The 27359-nt window shown below is 47.8% G+C and overlaps 1 protein-coding gene across 11 annotated transcripts in view; it reads left to right on the top strand.

Annotated features, from left to right (window-relative positions):
- PHF20 (PHD finger protein 20) overlaps nucleotides 1-27359 on the top strand; it is a 217609-nt gene that overhangs the window by 82758 nt on the left and 107492 nt on the right. For 7 of the 11 annotated variants that reach the window (XM_059733309.1, XM_059733311.1, XM_059733307.1 and 4 more), the window contains 2 exons: nucleotides 10477-10755; nucleotides 25773-25961. In XM_059733309.1, the coding sequence (XP_059589292.1) occupies nucleotides 10477-10755; nucleotides 25773-25961 (468 nt within the window). The remainder of the gene's footprint in view (nucleotides 1-10476; nucleotides 10756-25772; nucleotides 25962-27359) is intronic. The other 4 variants (XM_059733315.1, XM_059733312.1, XM_059733310.1 and 1 more) reach the window with 2 other exon arrangements.

The raw sequence follows: 27359 nt of genomic DNA, 5'->3' as shown, positions 1-27359 counted from the left end.
GGAGCCCTTGGGAGGGCTAGCAGCACCCTGGCCCTGCCTGTGAGACTTGCCTGGTGGGGCACCTGCAGCCTGGGGATGGGTAGGGGAACAGCAATCCCATCACCTGTCCCATGGGTGCCCAGCTTGAGGCCCTGGAGAGGCAGGTGAAAGAACTCCAGGCAAAGTTGCAGAGATGCTTCTTCAAAAGTTTTGACCCTTTTACAGCTGCTCACCAGGAAGTTTTGTTCACCATCAAGGAGAAGGTTAAACAACAATAACCACCAAAGCCAGCATTTAGGGCAGGGGTGGGCAAAATATGGCCTGTGAGGCCATTCTATTTGGCCCGTGGGGCCCCTAAAAAAATTTAGAAAATTAAAATTTATCTGTCCTTGGCTCCTGTCAAAGATAACAGGAACCAAGGGCAGTAGGACCCAGGGGAAGCTCTGGAGAGTTCCTGCAACAGCAGGGCCCGCCCAGCCCTGCCTCCCCAGCCAGAAGCCCCACCAGGTGGCTCCCCGGCATGGGAAGCTCAAGTAAGGGGTGGGTGTGGGGAAGGGCGCTCCCTGCTGCAGGCACTCACAGCTCATGTGGGACTGTTCTGTGCAGGCACAGGCAGCCCCATGTGGGCTGTGAGCAGCTGTAGCGTGGGGTGCCAGGCACAGGGTGGGGGAGGGGCCACTTTTCCCACCCCCCTGCACTCAGCACCAGCTTATAACCCATTCCAGCTGCCAGCCTGGGCCCTGCGCTGGCTCCAGGCTCGCCCGTTGGGACTGTGCTGCGGCGGCAGCAGCTGCGGCCTTCCCCCACTTGCCGCACCAGGCAGTGTTTGCTGTTGCTGCCTGCCCGCAGCTCGAGCGCTGGGCAGCAGGAGCAAACACTGCCCGGTGCGGCAAGTGGAGGGGCCACAGCTACTCTTGCCGTGGTAGAGCTCTGACGGGTGAGCCTGGAGCTGCACAGGGCCCTTGGATCCTTCACGTAGGTCTTGCCTGTCAATCAGGCTGGCGATTGAGGAGGCATATTGTAAGCATGCTTTGTCAATGGATCGGAACCTCTCCCTTGCTTCCACTTTTGCCCAGACTCCATTGTGTCATTGTCCCCTAACTTCAGCACGAGGAACCTCCTAGCTGAGGTGTGCGCACTTCACTTATTTATCTGAATGCTTGGTCAGAAGAAGCTGGTGATCTTGAGCTCTTAATTGCAAGGAACATATGTGTGTGATTGCTGTGTGTGCATGTTCCTCCTTGCCTATGCCTGAGACTACAGCCTCTGACTAGACAATATTTAAGTGACAGGCTGCCATGCAGTGGGAATCTTCAGTGCAGAGATGTGAGAAGCAAAGCAAGGTATTTGCTTGCCACTGGAGGGATTAATTCAGCTTCTTGCTCTGGCAGTGGGCAAGGCTGTTCAGCAGCCTAGAATTTCCAGTTTGCCAGCCCTAGTTTAAGCTGTCTTCTTGGGGGGGGGGGGGGTTGTTGTTTTAAAGGCTGGGATGATCTAGTTGGAGTTGATCCTGCTTTGAGCAGGGGGTTGGACTAGATGACCTCCTGAGGTCCCTTCCAATCCTAATGTTCTATGATACTATGAAGTCTTGATGACTTCTTCTTTGGTCTGTCTTAAAACCAAGCCAGTTCCAAGGAGGTTCATGAGCCCATGACTAAGTAGGGCTGCGTGACGTCAGTGCAGCTTAAATGTGGACTCCTCTGGGAACTGGAAGCCCTGGACTTGAGACCCACCATAACAGAGGTGTGTACCGGGTTAGGTTGGTTTACAGGACCCAGGAGGGGGATGGGGGTGGGACCATAGCACAGATCATGATGCCAGTTAAGTGTGAGGCTTGTCTTCATCATTTGCCCACTGATTAATTTGTAAGGAACCGGAGGCCTACGATTTATATTCCTCAAAACAATTAAATCCATGGGGAGTGGGGCTTCTAAATTAGTGTGGTCTAGTGTAGCCCTCCTTGATTGTAAACAACTCCCTCCTGATGAGCAGGGATCCTGGTTTTCCATGTTAAATAATCACAAATTCTCTGATAAAACCCCCAAAATCCGTGGTTAAAATTAAATGCCCCCAACAGCCCTGCTGGTGTCCCTCACTCCCCCTAGCTCTGCTTGTGCCCCTTTCCCCCCACCCACAGCCCTTACCCCCCAGCCCTGCCAGAAGGGGCCCCAGCTGCCGGGGCTATGGAGCCAGGGAACCAAGTCTGCAGCCCTCTGGCCCCAACAGAAGGTCTTCCCACACTTCCCCTGCAGGCGAGGGCAGCAGCAAGGCGTGCAACCCTGTGCTGTCCCAGTGCACACAGAGGAAGTGTGGCCAGGGCAGTGCGGACCTTGCAGTGGCAAGCAGATTTCCTGCACAGCCCTGCTGTGCTGGGGTGCACATGCTCTGCTCCGGAGGGCCTTGGGGGAGGACAGCAGGATGGTGAGCGTAGCATTTGCAACCCAGGGTTTGCAACTGGCCAGGCACTTGGGCGGGGAGGGTGGGGGGGTTGCAGCCTCCCCGCTTCCGGCTGGAATGCCTGGCCAGCTGCAAACCCCACCTCCTGGCTGGAGAGTGCCCAAGCTGGCTCGGGACTGAGGGGGAGGAGACAGGTTTTGCAGCTGGCTGGGCACTCCAGGCAGGAGTGGGGAGGCTGCACCCCTTCTCCCCCCTCATGCCCGGCCGGCGTGCCTGGCCAGCTGCAAACCTCCTAGCTCCCTCAGCCCCCAACCAGCTTCCCCGCCCCTGCCCCACAACCCCCAAAGAGCTCTTTGCAAAAGAATGAAATCTGCGGGTTTCCCTTCTAAAAGGGAAAATCGGTGTTTTCGCTGATAAAAATGAGAAATCTCTGTTTTTCTGTGGGAAACAGAAAACCCAGATCCCTGTTGATGAGCCATCAAGTAGTTGTTGGACCATGATCTTCAGACTGATAAGAACCCCTTGCATTCAGTACCCTGAGTCACTCAAGGTTGTTGGTTGTAGCCATGTTGGTCTAAGGCAGTAGTTCCGAACCTTGGGTCGTGATCCAAATGAGGGTTGCAGGGGCAATGCCAGCGGTGCTGCATGCAAAGGACGAGCTGTGCCGCGTGCCAGGAGCTCCCTTGCCCCCGGGCCACCGCTGCCCTCCACTCCCAACAGCGGGTCGTGGCAAAAGAGGTTGGGAACCACTGGTCTAAGGACATAGGTTGACCAGGTTCTTTGGGTAAATGTGATATGTTTTATTAGACCAACTAAATAGTTGGAAAAAATCTTCTTTGCAAGCTTTCAGGAACAATCACCTTTCTTCAGGCAGAGGGAGAGTTTGCAGTTGTTTTGTACTCTCCTGGATGAGATAGAAGCCAGTATGCAAGAATGCAGGTCAGTGAGAATGCAAATGCATGGCAGTGAGGGTCAGAGGGGGTGAGACACAATGGGAGAGAGACAGGTGGTGCGGGGGAAGGGGGAATGGTGACCTGGTGATAGAATGTAGCTGGTAAATTGTAAAGAGGTTACTTGGGGTTATCAGATGGTAGGAAGGTTATAATGTGCCATAAATCCAATACCTACATTGAATCCATGATTTTTTGTATCCGGTAGATTGATGAAGTGAAGTTCTTAGGCTTGTCTGCAAAAGATGTTTTTTAAATTCCCTTCGAGGATGAGGAATCATAACTCATGGTAGAGGTGATATCTTTTATTAGATCAACTAGATTTTTGCAAAAAAAAAAATCTTTAATGGCAAGCTTTTGGACACAAGCACCCTCTTCAGGCATAGGAGAAAAGATTATAAAAGTTTTCCTGGGTAGAAATGAAAGTTTATATTTCATAGGGGAGTTGAAGATGTGATAAAAGCTCCTGTTTGGAACAGTTCATTTTATATGCAGATTAGGCTCAGAGAAAAGTTGGAATAGTCTGTTTACATAAATGGTGTTTGGTGGTAAGGAGGATGTAGTTGTATTTCTTTCTGGTTATGTGACATGAAACACTATAACCAGAAGGAAATATAACTACATCCTACTTACCATCAACTTCAGGGATGCCTCTGCCCTACAGAGGAAGGAAAGGGCCAGGCTGGCCCTGTTTTGGCACTGTGCCAGAGGGGAGGTGGGCGGGCAGCCAGAGCTCGAGGTGTGGACCAAGTCCCGCTTCTCTCCACAGTGACCCCTGGCACTCTGACCTGGCGCAGTGACCTCCTCACCCTGCTCAGTGTAGCCAATTGGATTGGCTGCTGCTGCTTGTTGGTTTTTCCAGCTCACACTCATTTCACCTGCCCCACAAGCCTTCCCCTGCCCCCACAGCCCATAATGAGCAACTTGTTGGTTCTGTTAGCTGCACCTGGTGGTAGCAATTAGTTATTACTAAGCCCCGGTTAAATACACGTGAAATAAAGGTGAACTAGATAGACTGACACACACTACCCTAGTTTGCCTTATATTTAAAACACGTACAATGAGGTTTAATTAAGGCAGCTTCCACTATTTTAAAAGTGTTCTAAAGTCACCTATGTGTATTAAGTGACACCTTTAGAATGCTTTAAATGGCAAAGATCATCACGTGTATAGACATCCTTTGATCATGATTCCCCAGGAAATTTGCATGTTTGGTGGGGGTAGGCAGGAAGGGACCTCTGTTTCTGTAGCAGAGTTTTCTTCTTCACATTTCTTTACACCAAAACAATGGTGGCAGATGTATGCTCAATAGGATGAGGAGTGCATCTAGACTCCCTTCAGAATTTGGCTTGGGGCCTCTCTTGTTCTCCCTGCATGTTGAATAGTATGATCAACTTCATTTCAGTATTCCACAATAGCTTCCTAATACCAGGAAGTTGTTCAGCTTTGGGATTACTGCATCATTTATCAGTAGAAGGTGGTAGAGGTTTTTCCCAGAGAAATTCATGAAAAATTGTCCTCTGGACAATTGCTATTATATTCTGTTCTTAATGGTGTTTAGGCTACAGGCTAGCCTTAGGATAGTCATTGCTTCCCATTGTTCCTAGTGAGAATGAAGCCCCAAGGTACTTTCAGGGGAAGAAGTGGGACTCTGGGGCACTTAGGATGAATGAAGTGATGGCTCTCATAGCAAAGGGTAGCTTGTAACTGCTGTTAGTCTGAGAACAGTGATAAATGGTGGCCATTTTAAAAGAGATTTTTTTTAATGAATTTCTCTGAGGAAAACTATTCTTTATTCAACCCATGCAAGCTTTCAGTAATAAAGAAAAATAGGAGAGAGATAACTAACTGCTACATTGCATCTACACCCCTGCCAATTTTTACATAAACAATATTTTAGATTTTCTTAAACCCCACTAAATTTACCTGAAAGAGTATTAACATGATTAAAAAACGTTGCCTTTACCTGTTCATCTTTTAGCTTATTCAAATTTTAAAGCTTTAAATTAATTCAGTAAGTGAAGAGTATTTGGAGGAAAATATTTTGCTTTAAGTAAAAAAAACAAAACAAAACAGAAAAAAAACCTCAGGTTCAGCTAGGCAGCTGCATCCAATACATCAATCACATCTTTAGATTATAATGTTTTTAGCACTTCCTATAATTTTTTATCTAGTCAAACTTGTAAACAAATAATGGATGTAGCTGTTAAAGCAGCTGGATGAGTTACTAATTTTAACATGAAAAGCTTTTAAAAATAATGTTTTGGATCCCACATGAACATTTTAAAGGCTTATGAATACAATATTTCACAACAGCTGAAAATTTTGAGTTTGGATCTTGGCAGGTAAGAGGAAGAATTATATTTTTTTATAAAACTGTTGGTGGTATTCTAAGCACCTACAGCAATATGAAGAATGCTTGTTTTTGTAGTATAGAATAAACAGATGGCCTTATCTCATTCCACCATTTAAAAATGTACTTATATGTGATCTTTGTCTAGGTATCTTCTCTATTAGTAGTGAGAGGTAGTTAGCTGTGTTCGTGTGAAGTTAGACGTAAGGCAGGGTAGGGTGGCACCATATGGACTAACTTAGTGATGCCTTAGTGAGCCTTTTGGCTCCATGGGCCAGATGAGTGGTTTGGGGTTGGTCTGTGAGCTGGATCTATCACATGCTGGATTGGGCCCCAGTCCCACACACTATATTGTATCCGTGGCCCTGACCTTGCACATGCTGGAGCAGGGCTGCCACCCCAGCCCTAACCCTGCATACACCAGGTTGGGCCCTCTGGCTTGGCAACAGTCTTGAGCCCATGCACAGGGCCATACGATCTGGCCCCAGGTGGTTTCAAAATTTGGGCACAGGAAGCAATGGCAGCATTAATTGCCACCAATTCCCCACTGCCAAATTTCCAGATCCTTGGGGGACACTGTGGGCCAGGGGTGGAGCAGTCCTGGACTAACTCATTCAAAGAAGTGTGCACTTTCATAGGAAACAGCCTTTGTCAGATGCTAATAATGGTCTTGTGGAGAGCAGGCAATTTACTTGAAATCTGAAATCCAGAGAAGGTATTTCTGAGGTTTGAAATTGGAATTTCTGAGGTTTGAGGTCTGGGAGGCATATCTTAAGTATTGGATGAAAGCTCCACTAATTGCTTACTAAAGAACACAATAGGGTATTGTGCTGTTGGGCAGTTGAACCATCGTGAAAGTAGGTCCTATTACTGCCTTGTATAACTATTGCCCTTTGTGATATGATTAGGATTGTCCCTTATCTCTTCCCTTACAGCAGGGGTAGGCAAAATGGTGGATCGGGCTGGTAGCTGGGCTCCATTTCCCAGCAGCCCCTGCCCACGTGGCTGGGGCCAGTCTCTATGGAGACCTCAGCCACAGCTGCACAGTGATAGTACAAGGCTTGGGTTGCCATGGAGACGAGCCCCACCCATGCTGGCAGGGTGTGCAACAGGGCAGGGCTGCTCTAGAGCCACTGGGATCTTGCGGTGGGAGCAGCTTGGTCAGGGCCAGGGCAGTCGTGATCTGTAGCCTGCTTGCAGCAGATCACAGCTCTGCTCTGGCTCGGGACGACGTTGTTGCTGCTGCAAGGAGCCAGGGCAGAACCGCAATCTGCAGCCTGTACGGTCCAGGTAGGGGCACACAAGCAGCAGATAATGTCTGTGCCCCTGGTCTGGACCAAGCTGTCACTGCTGCAAGGAGCTGGGGCAGAGCTGCTATTCATTGCCTGTGCACCCCTGCCCTGAGCATGCAGGCTGCAAATCGCAGCTCTGCCATGGCCCTGACCAAGCTGCTCCTGCTGCCAGATCCCAACAGCTACAGAGCAGTCCCCTGTCCTGGCCTGCCCTGCCCTGCCTTGCCAGTACAGCTGGAGCCGGTCTCCACGGCAACCCCAGCCTTGTGCTATCACAGCACAGCTGGGGCTGGGGTCTCCATGGAGACCCATCCCAGCCATGTGGCTGGGGCTGCTGGGAAATGGAGTCCACTGCTGGCCAGATCTGGCTTGTGGGCCAGACTTTGCATGCTCTTGCCTTATAGCAAGGAAATCTAGTGATGGCATATAACCCAATGGCAAGTATAACTAACTAATTGCCTGTCAAGAAAGACGGGGGGTGGGAGGGCTGGGATGGAGTGCTGCCACCTAATGCCCCATGCTGCCACTGTTCTGCCTCTTGCAGGGAGCAGGGTGGGGAGCACCCTCTGTCCAGTCCTCAGTGCAGCTTCAGAATCATGGCAGCACTCCCCCATGCTTGGAGCACTCTGATTGGCTGTTTCCGTCAGCCAGCCAGAGTGCGAATAAAGCGTTATGGACAGACAGACTTAGGCTTTTATAATGTTAGAATGTTTCTGTGTACATAGAAACAAGCTTTAGTGCAGGGGCAGACAGTTATTTCAGCTGAAGGACTGCTTAACGATTTTTGGTGAGCTGTTGAGGGCCACAAAGATGGCCCTGCCCCTTGATAAGCGCCTTGTCTCCTGGTTGGCATCTTGAGAGTAGAAGTCCTGCCCCCTAACCCCTGACCTTTGCCACCAGAATTACTCCTTTTGGGAAGGGGGTTTGCCATTTTGGAACTGGGAACTGGGAAAACCCCCAAATTACATACTAAAAATCAAACAGCCACAATAACATATTTTAATTTTATTTAAAAAAATATTTTTGTCCTGGTTTGTTTGCATTGTGTATGGAGGTGATTGCATAATGACTCAAAATGAAATCTTACTCTTGTATATTGTGGGAGGTGTGGAGGGGTGTTGGGGGTATGGGTGGGTGGGGTTTGTGGGGTTCTGTGGATGTGTGTATGTGGGGTGTGGATGTAGGTGGGTAGGTATGAGGGTTTTCAGGGATGTGGGTGTGTATGGGATTTGTCGGGGGCTGTGGTGTGAGGTGCATGTGTGGTGGGGTGTGTGCACGTAGCAGTGAGCAGGGCTCCACTCAGAGGTGCATGGGTGTGCGTGTGTGGGGTTTGTGGGGGTATGAGGGAAAGTGTGGATGTGTGCAGTGTTTGTGGGGTGTGTGATTGTTTGTGGGGGAGGGTGGGGTTTGTGGGGGAAGATTTGAGGGTATGGTGGGGTGTGCATGGGAGTCCCCTGTACATGCCCCTCTGAGCTGGTCAACACCTGCCACTGCCCGCAACAGCCTGTAACCCGCGCACCTTGCGGCACCGCCCTGCCACTGCCAACAGCATGTAGCCCCAGCCCACTCCACGCCTGCTCCTCACTGCTTAGTCATGGCATGTTCTGCTGCTGCCCCCTGGGCATACAGCAGGGTGGGGGCGGTTCTGTGTCTGTACTGCCTTTCTAGACAACCTAAGTGGTGGTGGTTCCTTCCAGCTGCCACCACCCCAGCCTTGTGGTACCAGCACAGATTCCATGGCTGCTCCAGGCTCACCCGTCTGGGATGAGCAGCAGTGGTAGCGGCCAGGCAGAAACTGTTGCTTAGCGTGGGGGAAAAGTGGCCCATCCCTCTTGCCACTGCTGGGCAACAGTTTCTGCCAGGCCACTGTCACTGCTGCTTAGCGCGGATGGGTGAGTCTAGAGCAGCCGCGGGGTGTGCCAGGTCAGGGGGGCTGTAATCATGGTTTAAGAATACACTGGTTGTATTAAAATGCAGCTGTATTTGTGAGGTAACTATATGTTATGTCACAGCGTGGGCTATTGCATTTTTATGGAATGGTAGCTTGTTCTTTGTTTTTCTGGAATATAAAGAAACTGCTTGTAACAATGTGGCAACTTATTGCTGAGTATGTTTGACAAAGCACAGGACAGAGTGTGAATAAAGTGTTACAGACAGACTAATACATATACGTATACACACACACACACACACACACATATAGAGTAGTCTGAATTAGATTTCTTTTTGTACACTGTGGTTAATTTTTCCTTCTCTTCCCTTCCCCTCTCTTGTGTAAGTTTTGGTTTATTTGATCCTCTGTCCTCCCTTTCTCCAAACTTGAGTCTGTCAGATCAGGTTAGAAATGTGTTTTCTGTATCATCTTAATTTGAATTTGGAAGAAAGGTGTTTGAGTTGGATACTGAATTCCTGATGAGGCCTTTCACTGACCATTATAAAATGGCATCATAGTTTTCCTTAACTGGCAGGCTTAACTGAAGTTAAGTAATGTTTTCCCATTTTCCTATTTCTGCCCAATTGAATTTCACTGGCCACTTCTTAATCTGTTTAATTTTTTATGAGCACAATTTCTGGTAGTAACAACATTTTAGGTTTTGGTTGTAGCAGATTAACATGATCCGCTAACATGGTCTTGTTGTCTAGGTTGGTTGGAATTATCAGGAGTTAAAGTTTCTACCTTGTTAGGAAGTTCTTACTGATGGTTTTAATTTTGGAGTGGATTAGGGAGGGAAGCTTTTTCTTTTCTTTTTTCCTAATTAGTAACTGCTTTGTGATTCTTTTTTACCCTCAGTTTTTATATTCAGGAAATAATGTGGGTAACTTCTGTTAGCTTCCTGTGTATATGTAAGATCTTACTATCTCTTAATAAATCAGCCTTTCTGGTGGTATTGGCTGGTTGTTTTTCTTTCTCCTTGTAAACTCCTTAATTGCTACAAGAGAAATTTAGGTTGGACATTAGAAATAACTTTGTTTCACTCTGAGGGTGGTTAAGCATTGGGAGCAAGTTACCTAGAGAGGTGGTGGAATCTCTATCCTTGGAAGTTTCTAAAAGCAAGTTAGACTAACAGTTGTCTAGAAGCATGGAGAAATGTACACTTGGAGCAGTTTCAAAAGGGTAAGGTGAGTTGTTGTTATAGTTGTATGTACTGAACTGAATTAGAAAACTGAATTAGAAAAGCAGAAGAGGTGGAAGGGACCTCTGTTGGTCATCTAGTCTATCTCCCTGCTTGAGGTAGGATAATCTGTATTCAAACCAACCCAATACAAGTCCTTGTCTAACTTATTCCTAAAACTGTACAATCAACCCTGTAACATAACTGCAAGATGAGTTGCCCAAAGCCACCAAAGCTGTTCATATTTTTTTAAGCAGAGGTTTTATTCATGTTTCATGCCTAATGTGTTTTATGTGTAGATGCATGTCCATTACTTCGATTTTTATATTCAGATAATCATTTTATAAATGTAGCATAAGCATGGGGGAAATTTGTTTGTTTTGTTCTTACAGTAACAAAAACTTTTAAGAGAGCAGATGATTTTATTACACCAAAAACTGCAACTGTTGACCGAGATCACAAGTTTAGATGCAAGTTCTTGGACTGTTCAAAATCATTCCGCAAAGCCAAGCTGTTGCATTATCACATGAAATATTTTCATGGAATAGAGAAGACACCAGAACCACAACAGAGCCCAATAAAAAGAAATATTCAAACAAGAGGTTCTTTGGCCTCTGAAAAAGTGAATCAGGAAATGTCAAATAGAAGGAGGACTACATCTCGTTCATTTTGTAAGTATGTTGCCTATCTCTTCATTTTTAAAGATCATTCTAGCAGCTAGAATAAAAAGAAAATGATGATGGAAATCACTCCATTTGCTTGATAGATATGAAGCATATGACTTTGGGTCATCGTCTTGTTCTTCTTTCAGCATCTCATGGAAATTGAGAGATCTTATTTAGAAATCTAAATAAAATGTTACATTTGGACCAGATCACTTAGATTTGAGTTTAATTATCTAATCACTGAGTTGATGCAGTCTTCCAGGAACTGGTCAGATTCCTTCATGAATTAATTTATCCTAGCGGCTCTCTTGCCCACTTCTGATATCTTATTTCAGTATTAAACCTTTATCTTGTTTTTTTAAGGAAAATGAAACTGCATTGATGAAAATATTTCATTTAGTTTTGCTTCTCAACAGGGACCCCTGTCCCTTCCCTTCTGAAAGAGTTATTTGTGAAGGACAAAGTGTATTTTTCATCAACCACTCTAATTGTCATTTCTCTCTCATTCATGTTTCTGGACTAATTTCAGAAGAGGGAATAAAACTGATTAAAATCCAAGCACATCTTGCTTGCTTTTATATTGCTTTTGGAGCTTCTGGCAAGGGTCCTAGTATGTGCAAGTACAGGTATAGGAGTTGAGTGCTTGTGGACAAATTTCACATACTATAACTGAGAAGAGGGAAAGATCATAAAGAACTAGAAAAATTCTGGGTTGCTTTTTTGCGCTTTCCAAAATTCTGAATCTTATTGGTTGCAATCTGCTTTATATTTTTGTTTACTTCACTGCCTTACTTTCTTCAACCATGCTCACTGGAATTGCATATATTATTTCAGATATTAATACTTGTGGCCAATTTTTATACTGCAGTTTGCTACAAACATAATTTGTATATATTATTCTGGTTTTAGCTCATATACTGTATTTACCTGAATCCAAGACAACTTTGCATTTAAGATGACCCCCAGTAATTAGATTCTAGACATGCAGAATTTATAAATTTGTTACAATTTTCCATTTTTAGAATCCTGATTTTTGGAGGACCAAAAGTCTGCACCTGACCAAAGTCTGCAGTATGCTTGCTTGACTTTGAGTGTTTGGGAGGTGAGGACTATTGGACCCACTTTTTTGGGATCCCAGGTTCTGGGGGAGGATGCATGATGAAGGGCTGCAGTTGAGTAGGGAGTGAGGACACAGCTGGTTGTAAGAAAGATAACTTTTATTGACCAAGCAGTTTAAGGGAGCTCATTGCCAACAAAAGCGGAGAAGTGTTGGGCCATGGGGGAGGTAGGGGCGCAGTATACTTCTGGCTTTGTAACCAGAGTAGTCAGTTACAGCAGGTTATGAAGGGAGGTGTCTGAGGACTGGTGCATTGTGGGGTGCTTGGAGGACTGACCAGACTGGCATCATGGAACATTTGACATGTACATGTAAGGTTGAAATTGTTCACAGTAAACTGGCTTAAAGAGTAATTGATATTTCTGGGTACACTCTTGAACCATTTCAGGCAGATTTAAACCAGTTTAACAGGCATGTGCATTTGTCATGTGTACATCTAAATCATATTTAAACCAACTAAAGTGTTATGTGTATACACTTGAAGTAAGAGCACAAATGCGAACAGCTATTGCAATGCTCTGCAAATCCTTGTCCTCATTTACCTAATGGAGAGTAAGTTTGTCTGTCCTGACCCTTAAAGATAATCCACTGCAACTGTATAGAAAATAATGAGCACTTAGCACTTCTGCAGATAAAGTCAAGTGCCTGATTGGACAGCCAAAAAGTGAAGAATACGTTAGTAGCGACTTAACAAAATGTTGATCTTCAGCTACTTGATAAGTCTCATAAAGAAAGAGAAAAAGATAGCAGTGAGTTGCATTCATTGGTCTTAACCATAGAAGACTCCCCTCCCCTCCACCTCTCCTCTGCAGTATCCTGGCTTGTTCTCAGTGCATCTTCCATCTTCTGCAATAAACTCTTAATTCACAATTATTGTAGACCAGGGATAGGCAACCCCCGACATGTGCCAATTAGCAGCGCACGGAAACATTTCCCTTGGCACGCCAGGAAGGTGTGCCAAGGAAAATGTAAAAAAAAAAAAAATTTTTTTTTTTTTTTTTTTTTTTTTAAGTTGCTGCTCCGGGCTCTTCAAAGTAGTGAGAGCTCCCAGCGCCATGGCAGACACCAGGGGCCAGGTCAGAAGAACACAGGTAGGGATTCAAGGATGCTGCTTGCGTTCTGCTGACCCCGCCCCCATGTCTGTGGTGGTACATGAGGGAACTTGCAAATCAAAGGAACCGCCACGCACCCCATTCCTGCCGATTTTGCAGGTTCCCCGTGAACCCTCCTCCCCGCCACTGCTTGCTTCTGATCCACGTGGAGGCGAAAACTTCAATTTTTGCCGGTCAGCAACAAACAGCAGGGCTGCCAGGGCCCCATGGCCAATCAGCAGCAAGCGGCAAAAACAACACCTTATATAAAACTGAGGTTTTTGCCTCCCTGCAGAACAGTGAGGGCAATCAACGGTGTGGGAGCACACGGGGGAACCTTAAAGATTAAAGTAGCTGCTGCATAGCCTGCTCTCTCTGTTGCCTTGGTAGCTAATTAGGGGAGGTGCTGGGGGGACTTAAGGAGCCAGAGCCACCCCAAAACATGCCCTAGCCCCCCCCATAGCCATCCTTCCCAGTGCTGCCTCTTCTTCCCAGGCCCCGCATCACCTGTCCTGTGTGGCTGAGCCTGCCCCACTCCTGCCTGCAGTACAGTTCCATCGGGAAGAGGCTAGTCAGCCCCAGTCTCACTAATCAGGGAAACTCGTGGCAGGGGGCACACTGCCCCCGATTTCTGTTAAGGCCACTGGCAGGGGCCCAAGCAGGTTATGCTGCGCTGCTGGCCAGGGTTGGAGCCTGAGCCAAGCCACCATGCCATGCAGCAAGCCAGCCCCTGGCACTGCCTCTATACCCACCTGTCTGCCTGCGTTGTTGCGGGGAAGGGGAAGGGCACAAGCTGTAGTGGTGGTGGCTGCTGCCTCATGGGCCTGGCACTTGCACTGCTTACCTGTGTGCCTGCATTGGAGGGTGGGGAGGTGACAGGGCGCAGCCAGGTTCTGGCAGCAGCTTCTCATAGCTTCTTCCTTCTCTTTCCTTTCTCCCCTCTTTCTCTTTTCCTTTCTTCCCCCTCGTCTCTCTTTCCTCTTTTCTTTCCCTTCCCCCTCTCTCTCTTCCCTCTTCCCCCCCTTCCCTCTTTTTCTTCTTCTTTCATCACACCATGCTTAACAAAAAAAGAATACAAAACAACGAAGGTAGCATACGAAGTTTTATTTATTGTCATCAGGTTTAGAATTTTTAGAAAACCTGATATTTACTATTAAAAATATGATTATTTAACTATATTAATATGCAGTGTGTCCTGCCTTGTACCCCCCTGTGAAGAAATCCTCCTCTGTCTGTCTCTGTTTGGGTCAATTCAGCTAGTCCCCTCTCTTACAAAATGCTACTACTTGGTCCAGCCTGGTCACCTAGGTGACTGAGCTAGGTAAATTCCTAAGGGAGGGGGGAGCTTGCTCCCTTCCTCCGGTGGGCATTTTGAAAAGCCACAAACAGAGTGTCTCCAGGCAGTTGCCTGGATGATTCTCTGTAAGTAAAGGTTTGGAAGTTAGCCAGGAAATAGGATTTATGTCTGGGCCAGATATGTTTTAAAAGGATTATGATGTCCAAGACTTTAAGACTCTGATTATGTTTGCTCAAAGTGTATTCTGACTTCCTTGTTCTACCCCCCTCTCCCCTCCCCCTGATCAATAAAGGTATTGGGTTACAGCATGCCTTACTGTTGTACTGTGGAGGCGGGGAGAGGCAGGCCTTTTTGCTCCCAGCTTGGGCAGGTGAGCTTGTCTGTTTATGTTCCCTCAGTCCCACCTGAGGTTATCTTGGGATGCTTCGGGCTGAAAGAGGCACCCAGGAATATTATCTGTGGGCAAAGCAACCTCAAGGTTAGCAGGATCTGTGCGCCCCGGGGGGCTGCACAGAGCCCTAACTGAGACCTAGTGCCCAGGTGGTGATAGCTTTACCCCAGGCTTGCAGGTGGTCTCCAGGAAGTGGGACAGCCAGCTGTAGGCACCCCGTGGCAGACTCCCTAAGCAAGTTTTTTGGGTGTGGCACAGTGAGGCGGGTGGCTCTGTGTAGTAGCACCTCCTACTATGCTGCCACACGCCTGCCCTGGTTTTGTATTTCTGGCATACCGGCACTCCAGGACCTTACAAGGTAGACATTGCGTTTTTTTCAACACTGCGGCCAAAAACCCTTGCTGTAGACCATGAAATGTAGAGCTGAACTGTGACTGTCTCTCTGCAAATATCTGTTTTCTTTATGCATATCAGTGTGGATTCCACTGTAGGTGCAAATGGATATAGTGCATATGGTCATTTCGATAGCAGCGTCTTCCTTTTGCTGTGCCCTTGCAAGGCTCTTTATACTCCGAGTGCATACAGTTTGAGATTGCCGTGACCCTCCCTCAGTTTCTTCTTAACACCAAGGTCCACAAAATGAAACCTGCTAAGAATCTGACCTGCTAATCTTCCTTGAGAAACAGATTTATGTCAGAGTAGTTACATTTTATGAAGAAATCCTTCTTTTCCTGTTTGTAAATTCTTCTCACTTGGATGTTTGAAGCAGGCAAGGGTGGGGACAGCTATTATGTTACTGAGCAAGGGGCTTCATGCCAAGCATTTATTGTTTTAAACCAAGTTTGGCTTGTAACAGACTGTTTTCAATAAGACTAGCTAATTTAGTAGCTTCTGTCTGGGACAGTGTCTTATCCCTGATAATAATATAATATGCAAACCTTTTTTTCTCTGGGACTCTAAGTTAAATAACTTCAGGCTCCAATTTCACTTGTATAAATAATTGTTGCATGTCACCTCAGACCTAGAGGAGAATTCTGCTCTCAAGGATTCCGCAGGATCGTTCTCAGTGAGTTCCCTTCTGAGGAGATGCCAGACTATAGGCAGTGAGATGAAGAAGAAAATTGGGTACCTACCTACTCTATTAAAATCATCTTAGATTCCACTTATATGGTTCACCCTGCATTGAGGCTGTTGATACAGTTGGTTTGGCAACCACTGTGGCAATGACGGTAGCCGACTGGCAGTGGTCTATGCGCTCATTTCTCTAACATACAGCACAGTAGCAGATATCTTCTTTGGCAGTCCCTTCGCAGTTGAGGATGATTGTCTTATCTGTGTGTCCAGAGATTGCTGATGAGGCCTTTCTGAGCTTGACACGCTCTACTTCAGCTCAGACATATGTTTCCATGTGGGGCGGGTGGTGCTGGATTCTTGATTTGGTCCACGGCATGCAGTTTCTGCTGCTCTCACTTTTCCATCTCCTGCTTTTGTCATGAGGTTTCAAAGTAATGATCCCTGCAACAGGTTCTTCCTCCATTTGCTGCAGTCTAGGCAATAGTATTCCACAGGCTAACATCGATGCTGCATTTTTTTAAGCGGGTCTTGAGGACATCTCTTAAACGCTTTCTCTGACCTCCTCTTGAGTGTACGTCTTGGTTGAGCTGGGAGAATAAAACTTGCTTTGGGAGCCTGGAGTTGGATATCCAGATAACATGACTGGCCCAGCAAACTTGATAGCAGCTGATTGTTGCCTCAATACTCATGGTGTTTGTTTACAGGAGGATGTTAACATGGTGTATCTGGCTTCCCACTGGATTTGGAGGATCCAGGCAGCATTGATGGTACTTCTCCAACAACTTTAGATATCTCTTGTATGTTGTCCATGTCTCAGCTCCATACAGCAAGTTGGGGATCACAACTGCTTAATAAACTGTGAGCTTGGTTTCGGAACTGATGTTGCAGTCTTTGAACACTCATTTCTTCAGGCTGTGCTTACACATTTGAGGCATTGTTGGATTTCTTCGTTGATGTTAGCCTTCTGCAAGAGCTGGCTTCCAAGGTACGGGAAATACTTAGCATTCTCCAGAGTCTCACTGTGGATCTGGATCAATGGAGCTGGGGACTGTTCATTAGGAGCTTGTTGCTGAAGTTACCTTAGTTTTGTGAATGTTAAGCGTCAGTCCCATTTTCTTGTATGCCTTGGTAAAGACGTCATTGATTGCCTGAAGCTCTGCTTTTGAGTGAGCACACACTATAGCATCATCAGTGTCCTGGAGCTCAGTGATTCAGGTCAGGGTGGTCTTAGTTTTGGTTCTGAGTTGTCTGAGGCTAAACAGCTTACCATCTGTTTGGAAGTTTAGCTCCACTCTGCCAGGGCTTGTGTGCCTGCGATGAGCCTGAGGATGAGTGGGGTCGGCTGTAGGCACTGCTGATGGTGGGTGTGGAGGGGCCAGGCTGGGCTGCGGGGCAGGGCCCTTCCCAGCTGGCTGCAGCTTCATGAGCAGGCATTTTTCAAGGGATGCCTTGGATCTAAAAAGGTTGAGAACCACTGAATTAAGACTAGATCATCCCCTTTGGCCAGTACCAGCTCCAGCAACGCTTAACCTCTTGTCGGTCTATGGGCCGACAAGAGGTAAAGCGTTACTGGACCTGGTCCTGGCCAAAGGGGATGACCTAGTCAGCAACCTAAGAATCGATGGAAAGCTGGGTGATAGTGACCATGAGCTGATCACTTTTACTATCCATCGCAAAGCTGGCAAGTCAGTCAGCAACACAGAAGTCCTCGACTTCAGGACATCTGACTTTGACAAGCTCAGGAGGCTCGTTGTCAAGGCCCTAAGGGACCATGACTCGACAGGAAGAGGAGTCCAAGAGGAGTGGTTGCTCCTCAAGGGAGCGATCCTGACAGCACAAGGGATTTCCATCCCATCTCAGAGGAAGGGTAGCAAAAGGGCACAGCAACCCCCTTGGCTCAGCAGGGAACTTGAGGACCTCCTGTGCCTCAAAAGAGAGACTTATAAAGGCTGGAAGGCTGGAATTACCACCAAGGAGGAGCACTGAGCACTGGTCTGTACCTGCAGGGAGAGTGGATCAGGAAAGCCAGTGCTACAACCGAGCTCCATCTGGCTTCACATATCAAGGATAACAAAAAGTCCTTTTTCAGATATGTAGGGAGTCGGGGGAAGCAAGGGTAACATTGGACCCCGGCTGAACCAAATGAGACATCTGGTAACCAATACCCAGGAAAAGGCCAGTGTGCTTAATGGGTACTTTGCGTCGGTCTTTCGTCAGTCCAATGGGACCGCCCTTCCTAGCAAGACACAGGATGGCCAGGGTAAGGGTGTATTTATACCCAGCATCGGTGATGATCCTAGTAAAGGATCACCTTGAGAGGCTGGACACCTTCAAGTCCTCTGGTCCTGACAGATTACACCCTAGAGTACTCAAGGAGCTGGCAGGTATCGTAGCTCAACCATTGGCAAAAATATTTGAAAACTCATGGCACTCAGGTGAACTACCTGAGGACTGGAAGAAGGCCAGGTACTCATCTTCAAGAAGGGGCGGAAAGTAGATCCCAGGAATTACAAGTCAATCAGTTTGACCTCAATTCCCAGTAAAATTCTGGAGAAAATTATCGAGGAGACTCTTCTGGATAAGCTGGCTGAGGGAAACATCCTGAGGGACACTAAATTTTGGGGCATGGCGTCCACACCTGAGGACAGGCTAGTGATCCAGGCTGACATGGATAAACTTAGTAAGTGGACGGATACAAACCTGATGATGTTCAGTGCCGAGAAATGTAAGGTACTTCACCTCGGGGCGGGGGGGAAACCTGCAGCATACTTGCAGGCTCGGCAGTGCTACGCTTGCTAGCACCACTTCTGAAAGAGACTTGGGGGTCATGATTGACCACAAGATGAACATGAGCCACCAATGTGATGTCACAGCTGGTAAAGCAAACAAAACCCTAATTTGCCTCCATAGATGCTTCTCAAGTAAATCTCAGGATGTCATCCTCCCACTGTACTCGGCCTTGGTGAGGATGCAGCCGGAGTACCGCATCCAATTCTGGGCTCCGCAATTCAAGAAGGATGTTGAGAAGCTTGAGAGAGTCCAGAGGAGAGCCATGCACATGGTCAGGAGGCAAGAGAATAGGCCTTATGAAGAGAGGCTGAGCCATGGGACTCTTCATTCTGGAAAAGCACAGGCTCAGGGGGGACCTGGTGGCCCCTTATAAGTACATAAGGGGTGTACATCAGGACCTGGGAGAACATCTGTTCACCAGAGCTCCCCAAGGAAAAATAAGGACCAACGGTCATAAATTCCTCCAAGACCATTTTGGGTTGGACATAAGAAAACATTTCTTTACTGTCTGAGCCCCCAAGACCTGGAATAGACTCCCTGCAGAAGTGGTGCAGACTCCTACTCTGGAGTCATTCTAGAAATGCTTGGATGCTTATCTTGCTGGTATCCTTTGACCCTAGCTAACTTCCTGCCCCTGGGGCAGGGGGCTAGACTTGATGATCTTCGAGGTCCCTTCCAGCCCTAATGTCTATGAAATCTGTGACTCTGCCCCTGAGCCTGCACGCACTCAGACTCTGCCCCTGAGCCTGCGTGCCCATGCACCGCCACACTGCCCCCCACCCCACCCCATACCAGCGCATTCCTGTGCTCCAGTCCTGCAATGCAGCTCAGAGCTATGTGGTGTGGGGGCAGGAAAGCAGGGAACTGGCTGGGGGTGGGGCGAGGCTGGGCTGCTTAAGCCTGCTGAGGCTCCCCCTGGGTCCTACTGCCCCTGACTCCTGTCAGCTTTGACCGCAGCTGGGAGCAAATAAATATTAATTTACTAAATTGGGGGGGGGGGGGGGGGGCTCCGCAGGCCAGATAGAATGGCCTGGTGGGCTGGATCTGGCCTGTGGGCTGTATTTTGCCTGCCCCTCCCCTAAACCCATACTGAGATTCTGGGAGGAGCTCTTCAGCAAGTGTAAGGAGATGATTTGGGCAGTTCATGCTATGATCTTTCCTTTGGTGGACAGCAAAGCAATCCCTCTATAGTTTCAACAGTTGGACCTCTCTCCTTTCTTGAAGATTGTCACAATCATAGCATCCCTGAAGTTGTCTGGGATTTCCTTATCATTCCAGATCCTTAAGATGAAGATGAGAACGCTTGTCCACAACAGAGTCTTGATTGAGAAGGTCTTCAGGATGCTTCTTCCAATGGGCATTGATGGCTCCCCTTTCCTTGATCGGGTCTCATTCATCCTCAGGTCTCAAGGGGGTTGGTCCCCAACTGCCAGGACTGTAGATGGCTTTGGTGGCACTAAAGAAGTCACATATATTGTAGATATCTGCGAGATATTGAATTTCCTTAGCTTTGTAATCTTGCCATTTGTTCGTCATATTGCAAGTCCTCCTTTGAGTCTCTGCTTTGGTTTGTTGGAGATTCAGTTTCTTCTGTTTGGAGTTGGTGTCATTTACCAAGCACAGAAGGCCTTGCGCATACGATCAATCAACTCTTGGATCTCCTAGTCATTCTCATCAAACCCGTCTTGATGTTTCCTGGTAGAGAATCCAGATGTCTCTTCGAAAGTGGCCTTGAGGGGGCCCCACTCGCTGCTGACCCTCTCCCCATTCCCATTGATGCTGATTGGAATTCACCAGTTCTCTCTTGAAGCAGTGGTGGAAGAAGTCTTGCTTGCTTGGTTCCTTGAGTCCTTCAACATTGATCTTCCGTTGACATTGCTTCTGCTGCAGCCATTGTTTGAGAGCCAGCTTGAGTAACATAACTGATTGGATGAGTTGGTGATCAGGCCAGTGATCATCAGCTCCTAGCATAGCTCGGGTGATGTGGATATCTTTGTGACCCTGGGCGTGGATGATGACATAATCAGGTGCCAGTACTTAGATTGTGGATGTTGCCACAATGTCTTAGACCTGTTTTTCTGGTGAAACAAGTGGTGTTGGTGATGGTGAGTCCATGTTCCATGAATTTGACCAAGAGGAGGATGCCACTGGAGTTGACCTTTCCTACTCCTTCTGTTCTGGACATTAGAGTTTCTTTTGACTTTGTCATTGAAATCACCAAGAAAAATAAGTCTTTTCCCCTCTGGAACATCAGAAAGGACATAGTCAAGGTTAGTATAGAATTTCTTCTAGTTTTCATCAGTGGCGTCAAGAGTCAGGGCATACACACTGATGGTGGCATATTGGCTCTGCACCAGTTGAAGATGGAGAGTCATGAGTCGCGTGTTAATTTTGATAGGGAACTAATTGAGTTGGTTTAGGAGTTAATTTTTAATGGCAAAACCAACTCTGTGAAGCCAACACTCTCCTTTGTTTACCCATCCAGAAGTTATGTCTGTCTCCATGTTCTCTGAGCTGCCCATCTCCCACTTACCAGGTCTTGCTCAGTGCAGCTACATTGATTGTTGCCACCTGGGTTTTTGAGCCACTATTGCAGTGCAGTGCTCTAGGTGTTCACGGTGATGGTGTATTTTCGATTGCAGCAAAGGTGATCCCACTGAACGTGATTATCAGAAAGAACTATAAAATACTGTATTAGGCTATGTTTAGGGCATCTTTTATAGCCCTTCCCCATGTGGGGTGAACAGAGCAGATCCAGAAGAGGGCTGCTCCATCACAGTTATAGGTGCTGAATTGCACTCCTGTCTTGTCCAAATGCTAGATGACCTTCTTGTAAATGCCACCTTCATACCAGTTCATGACTAGGAGCTTTCATACCTCACAGTTCTGGTCCTGTTGCCATTAGCTGGTCACCAAAGGGTTTGAGGACTGTGCTGGAAAAGCTGTTTTCATGATGTCTTTTATTGTGAAGAAGCTGCTGCACATCTTTTTTTGACAGAATGGGACCTTGAACCAATGGTGAGGTGACCAAGACGCCTCAGGATCTTGTTCCACTGCAGCCTTTGTCCACCTTCACAGCCACTGATGTTCTAACATCTTCTTCTGCCTGTTCTGGGGATGTGTTAGACCAATGGCTGGGAAGTGGGTAGGCTTATTATAATGGTGACCTGTACTTGTCACATCACAGCACTGTCAAAGGATAAATGTGGCTTTTCAGGAGGGAAACAATCACCATCTGCTGTCTTCACTACATCCTGATGGTGCTGCCTCTGCTTGGTCTGCGACTGCTTATTTATCAGACTTACCCCTGCTTATTTCACAGATAACCCTCTCTGAAGGTCATTCCACTGTACTCCACCTCGGGACACACTGGGTAGTAGTACAGCTCTGCCCCACATTATTTGGGCATTTTATTGGGTAGGAAAAGGTGCAAAATCAAAGCCAGAGTTTTTACCATACATTTTTTTGTTTGGTTCTTTCCTCCCACAGAAAATTGTTAGTTCCACAAGGGACAGTTTTAGCAGTTCTCTTTGGGAACTGTCAGTCAACACCCAGAAAGTTGAGAGAGCATTTCTGATCCCTTCATCTGATAGACTTTCTTTTGTTGTTAGTCCACTCATCTGCATGAGGGTTGTCCACCCCAACAAGTTATGAAGGAACCAGATCCTCAACCTTCCTTCTCGTCCCTTGTTTTCTCTGGAAAAGCTGTGTCTCAGCTGTCTCAGGGTAACATTTCAGATTTCTGGATCCCTTAAATCAGTGGTCACCAACCAGTCAATCAATCCTGGAAACTCAGAATCAGTCTGAGGCTGGGGCAGGCTGAGCCCTGTCCCTCCAGCCCAGCAGGTGGGGAGGGAAGGGTCAGGGGATTGAAGCCCCCATAGTGAGGGAGGGAGCAAGGCAGAGGCAGGAGGAAGGGGTCAGGTAAGTGTGGGCCCCGGTGGGGTGAGAGGACCGAGCCAGAGCGGGGTGCACCCCTGGAGGGCACAGGGGGCGTATGCCCCCTCATCTGCATGCGGAGCAGGGCAGGCTACTGCTGTGGGCTGGGGCAGGTGCCATGCCAGGCTCTTCATGCTGTGCTTGGGGTGGGCTGCTGTGCTGGGAGGAGGGTGTTGGGTGGCTACAGCCCCCCCACAGCACCTCCCACCCCAAGCGTAGCTGAGCTGAGCCCCCCCCCCCCCGGGAACAAGCCTGGTACGGCTCTGGCCCTAGCCCGCAGTGGCAGCCTGCGCCCCAATATGTATACAGGGGGTTGAGGCAGTCTGCCGCGTGGGGGGGCTCCCGCTGCTGCCCCCCCCCCTCCCCCCCCCGGCAGGCAAGTTGTCCCAGCGCCAGGCCCAGCCAGGTCCTGGCACTACGGGTGTCCCGGCACCAGGCAGGTGGGGGGATGGGGCTCAGCCCAGCAGCAGAGCATGTGTGGTGCTGGGTGCTGGGACAATTGGCCCATCCAGGGCCATGTGAGGGGGGGAACAGCAGAAAGAGCCCAGTGGCAGGTCCCCCTCCCCCCCCCCCCGTGCGGCTCTGGACAGACTGACTGTCCAGCCACCAGGTGGATGGGATGAGGCTCAGCCCAGTGGCGGGAGCCCCCCCTGTTTGGCTCTGGACAAGCCCCACGTATGGCCAGCCACTGGGTGGGCAGGAGATGCGCCTCAGCCTAGCAGCGGGACACACACAGTGCCTGGCCACTCCCAGGCCATGTGTTGGGACAATCAGCTTGTCTGGGGCCACATGGTGGGGGGAGGTCCTGCTACTGGATACCCCCCTTCTCTCCCCCGCACGGCCCTGGACAGGCCAGTTGGCCCAGCACCAGACCCAGGAGTGGCCTCGTGCTGGGTGGGTAGGGGGCAAGGCTCAGCCCACCTGCAGAAGGCCCCCTGCATGCGGCCCTGGAAGGGCTGGTTGTACCAACACCGGGCCTGACCAGGGCCCAACACCACGTACCTCCCACCACTGGGCGGGCAGGGGATGAGGCGGAGGTGGAGTGGGGGGCACAATAGATAGTAGTAGTGGGGGGCTCAGTGGGAGGACCGTGCCCTGCCTCTGCCCCTCACTTGCAAGCCTCTGTCCCACCCCCCAGTGCTGCTGGTGCCTCTCACTCTGGACCCGTAGCCCCTGCCCTCCAGCCCTTCTGGTGCCCTCCCTGTACTCTAGATCCACAGCCCCCTCCCACCCCAGCCCCACACTCCCAACCCACAGCTGCCTCTGCCCCGCGCACAGATTAGTGGGGCGACCCTCCCGCCACCCAGCCGGGCCAGGGTCCCATTCATCCCTGCCCTACTCCCTCCCCCACTGTGGGGGCCTCAATGCCCCCCCTTCCCTCCTGTACAAAGTGGTCTGCTGGGCGGAGTGGGAGGGCAGGGGGATGCAGTAGATCCTGGGTTGCCCCTTTACTCAAAAAAGTGATCTTCACCTTAAAACGGTTGGAGACCACTGCCTTAAATGCTCTGGTTTATTCTTTACTATTAAGTAGCTTTAAAAGGAGGAGAACTTGGCCCATGTGAAAATGGAAGCCAGAGATGCTGTGTCTTACCAGGGAAATGTTTTGTTTATAGGCAATTTTTATACACATGCCACACACAGTCTCTACTCTGTTTTTGACTGTGGTGAAGTAAGGAAATATCTAGAGAAAAGTAATTTTATAATCCTTACTAGCCAATTGCCTGTCAGGAGTGACTGGGGGAGAGGGAACGGATGAAGCTTGCCCCTCCATCCCCCTTGGCCAGCACCCCGCGCTGCTGCTGCCTCCAGGCAACAGGGCTGGGGGGAGGAGCAGGGTATTCCGCCACACCTTTGTTTTGCACCAATTCCTTGACAGAGAAACTTTGTACTCTTTGTGATCCTGAGTGCTTACTCTCTTGCCAGAAGTATTTTTAGCTATTATCTTGGCTGTCAGGTCCTTATAGTTGTTGATCCTAATGTTCTTTCTTCTTAAGTCTCTGTTCCAGAATAGGAAGGTGACCATTTCAAATCTGAGTATGCAACTTTCACTTCAGTTGGTATCACAGATTCTCTCTTCTCAAAAACCCATGGTAATCCAAGGAAAGAGTTATTACCTACTGTTTAGACATCATTAAGCCATTCACAGTTACTAGCTATTTGTAACATTTACAATTTTAAAAAAAATCAGTTAAGCCATCTTGGCTAAGTGCTGTCTTAAAAGATAATGCTATCTATTGTGTTACTTTATGAGCTAGGTGCTGTTTGTATACTTGAAATTCTCCAAGTTGCTTTATGTAAGAGCCCATTAACTTCAGTAGTATTTATCTGCTATGTATCCTTCTCTAAAATTTGAAAGACTGTTCCATGCAATTTAATTCACATCCTTCTGAATCACTTTTTGTCTTAACACTTCATTTAGGACAGATAAGTAGTTTTGAGAGACCATTGTTTCAGGTGGAGACAATGTGGCTTTTGAGAGAACAGTGTTTTACTGGCCTGGTTCCTTCAAATGGTTGCTATAAGTTAGTTTAGTACAATTGAAGAAGTGTTGTGAACAAAAGAACCTGTTTGTCAAAAAATATATGTATTGCCTTCACAAAGGCCATATTTGACCACGTGTCATTATCGTCTACTTCAAAGCCTATGTCCTTCTAGAGCAGGGGTGGGCAAAATGTGGCCCACAGGCCAGATGTGGCTCACCAGGCGATTCTATCCGGCCTGTGGAGCCCCTAAAAAATTAAGGAAGTTAATATTTATCTGCCCCTGGCTGCCTGTCTTGTGGCCCTCGATGGTTTGCCAAAATTCAGTAAGTGGCCCTCCGCCTGGAATAATTGCCCACCCATGTTCTAGAGGTAGAGGGATACTGAGGAATGATGGGGATGGGAGAATTTGCCCTCCGTATATGAAAAGCTGTGATTGAACATTGTGGATACCTTTAACAAATTTCAGCTATTGTGCATCTCTGTAAAGGCAATACATTTAGAAAAAAAGAAATGGTGTTGGCAGGTGATTCCTCTTTAGACTGTTTAGAACAGGGGTGCTCAACCTGTGCATCGTGGGCCAGATGCAACCTGTGGAGCCCCAGCATCTGGCCTGCAGTGCCCCCCATGAGTTGGAAAGTTTGTTGGTAGTGGAGCAGTGGCAAGTAATATTGCTATCCCCTTCATTCCCCCCACTCCCCCTTGCATGCCACATCTGACCTGCAGACAGACTGAGCACTGTCCATCCAGCCCAAGGAGGGAAAAAGGTTGGGCAATAATGGTTTAAAAGGATTTGCATTTCAGAAGTATTAAAGAATACAACGCATTTTTATTCTCTTTGTAGATGGTCCTCTGCACATAGCCTTAAGGAGTACCCCACATAGAGGTGAAAAAGTAGAAAAGAGAAGAACTTCAGCTCCTTCCTCTGTAAATTTATTAAACAGTCACCGATCTTCTCTTAGAGAGCAAAGCAAAGAAAATCGAATAGACAGATCGCATCGGAAATATCAAGACAAAGAAAGAACTGAAAATGGTATGGCCTGTTAGCTGGTCAATCATGGATGCCATTGGAAAACGTAATACAATATAAGCAACTAATGTAAATGTTGGTATACTCTGCTTTGGCGTGCCTTTTAAATTCCACTTACAGTGTATTTTTTTGGATAATTGGAAAAACAAATTTCAGTGCTGCTTCTTGTTCCTTTAACATTGTTTCAAATATTAGTTCTTGAGTAGGAGAGCCCCTCTTCAAAGGCCACCTTGATCTACTGAGTTTTGCATCTAAATCCTCATAATCTATTTATGATAATCCATTTTTCCATTAAAAAAATACCTGATGTCACAATTGACACCTGATAGGTAGGGACATATAAGCTTTGAAAAGACTACTTGGTAATTGTATCAAATGTGAATGATAAATGATTTTGTGGGCCATCAACTTTTACTGCACAAAATTCATACCTACTCTAATGCTTTGTCATGCTATTACTGTTGCCCTCAGTGCAAAAGTTTGTCTTTTTAAAAAAGTATATGAAATAGGTATCCATAACTTTCAGTTAACAGGTGCATCATTTTGTTAAACCTGCCCATCAACACTGAATCAGAATGTTGATTGTGCGAGATTTTAATGTATAAGCATGTTCTCTCCCCCCCATCCTACTTAAAATAGAGTAGTACAATGTAGTTGTTCAAAACTTTGTTGACCAAAAATATCTTTACTAGCTGTCTTGTAACTACCAGAAAAACTTGAGGTTTGTTTTGTTATTGATACTGGTGTCAGCCTGCAGAAGGGGAAGGAATAGACTTCTATTATTCACTTCTTAATGATTTGAAATTGAAACAGGCATTTTTACTAACAAAAAAATGAGACTATCTAGTCTCATGGACTAATTCTGGACATATTGCAATTGTGAATAGTATAGGTGCACCGATACATCAGTCCCATATCGGATTGGCACCAATACAAGGAAGATTGACTGTTTTGACAATCAGATTTTTCTGGCTGTTGTGGCTGATAAATGCCTCATGCACGCTTGCACACGCAGCGCAGCATGCAGGCGGCCAGGAGCGCAGCCTGGCTGTGTGGATAGCAGCTGGGTCCAGCTGGTAAGTCTGTTGAGGGGGAGGGGGGACAGATTGAGGCCCCTGTGGTGAGGGAGGGAGTGGGGCAGGCACTGCGCAGCCAGAACCGGGGGTGGGAGGGGCAGGCACTGCACAGCCAGGGTGTGCGATGGAGCCGTGAGCTGCTTGTTCGGGGTGGGGGGGCTCCTGCTGCTGCGCACACCCCAGGAGGGCATGGAGGGAGGGGTTGCCCCTGGATCATCGTGCTGGGCGAGGGTAGGCTGCTGCTGCAGGCTGGGGTCAGGGGATGTGCTGGGCTCTTCCTAGCAGAGGGCTGGGCCAGGCAGTGGCGCTGGGAGGGAGGGTGGGT

This window comes from Alligator mississippiensis, chromosome 9 (genome assembly GCF_030867095.1).
Source record: "Alligator mississippiensis isolate rAllMis1 chromosome 9, rAllMis1, whole genome shotgun sequence".
NCBI lineage: Eukaryota > Metazoa > Chordata > Crocodylia > Alligatoridae > Alligator > Alligator mississippiensis.
This window is presented reverse-complemented; position numbering and strand designations above follow the sequence as displayed.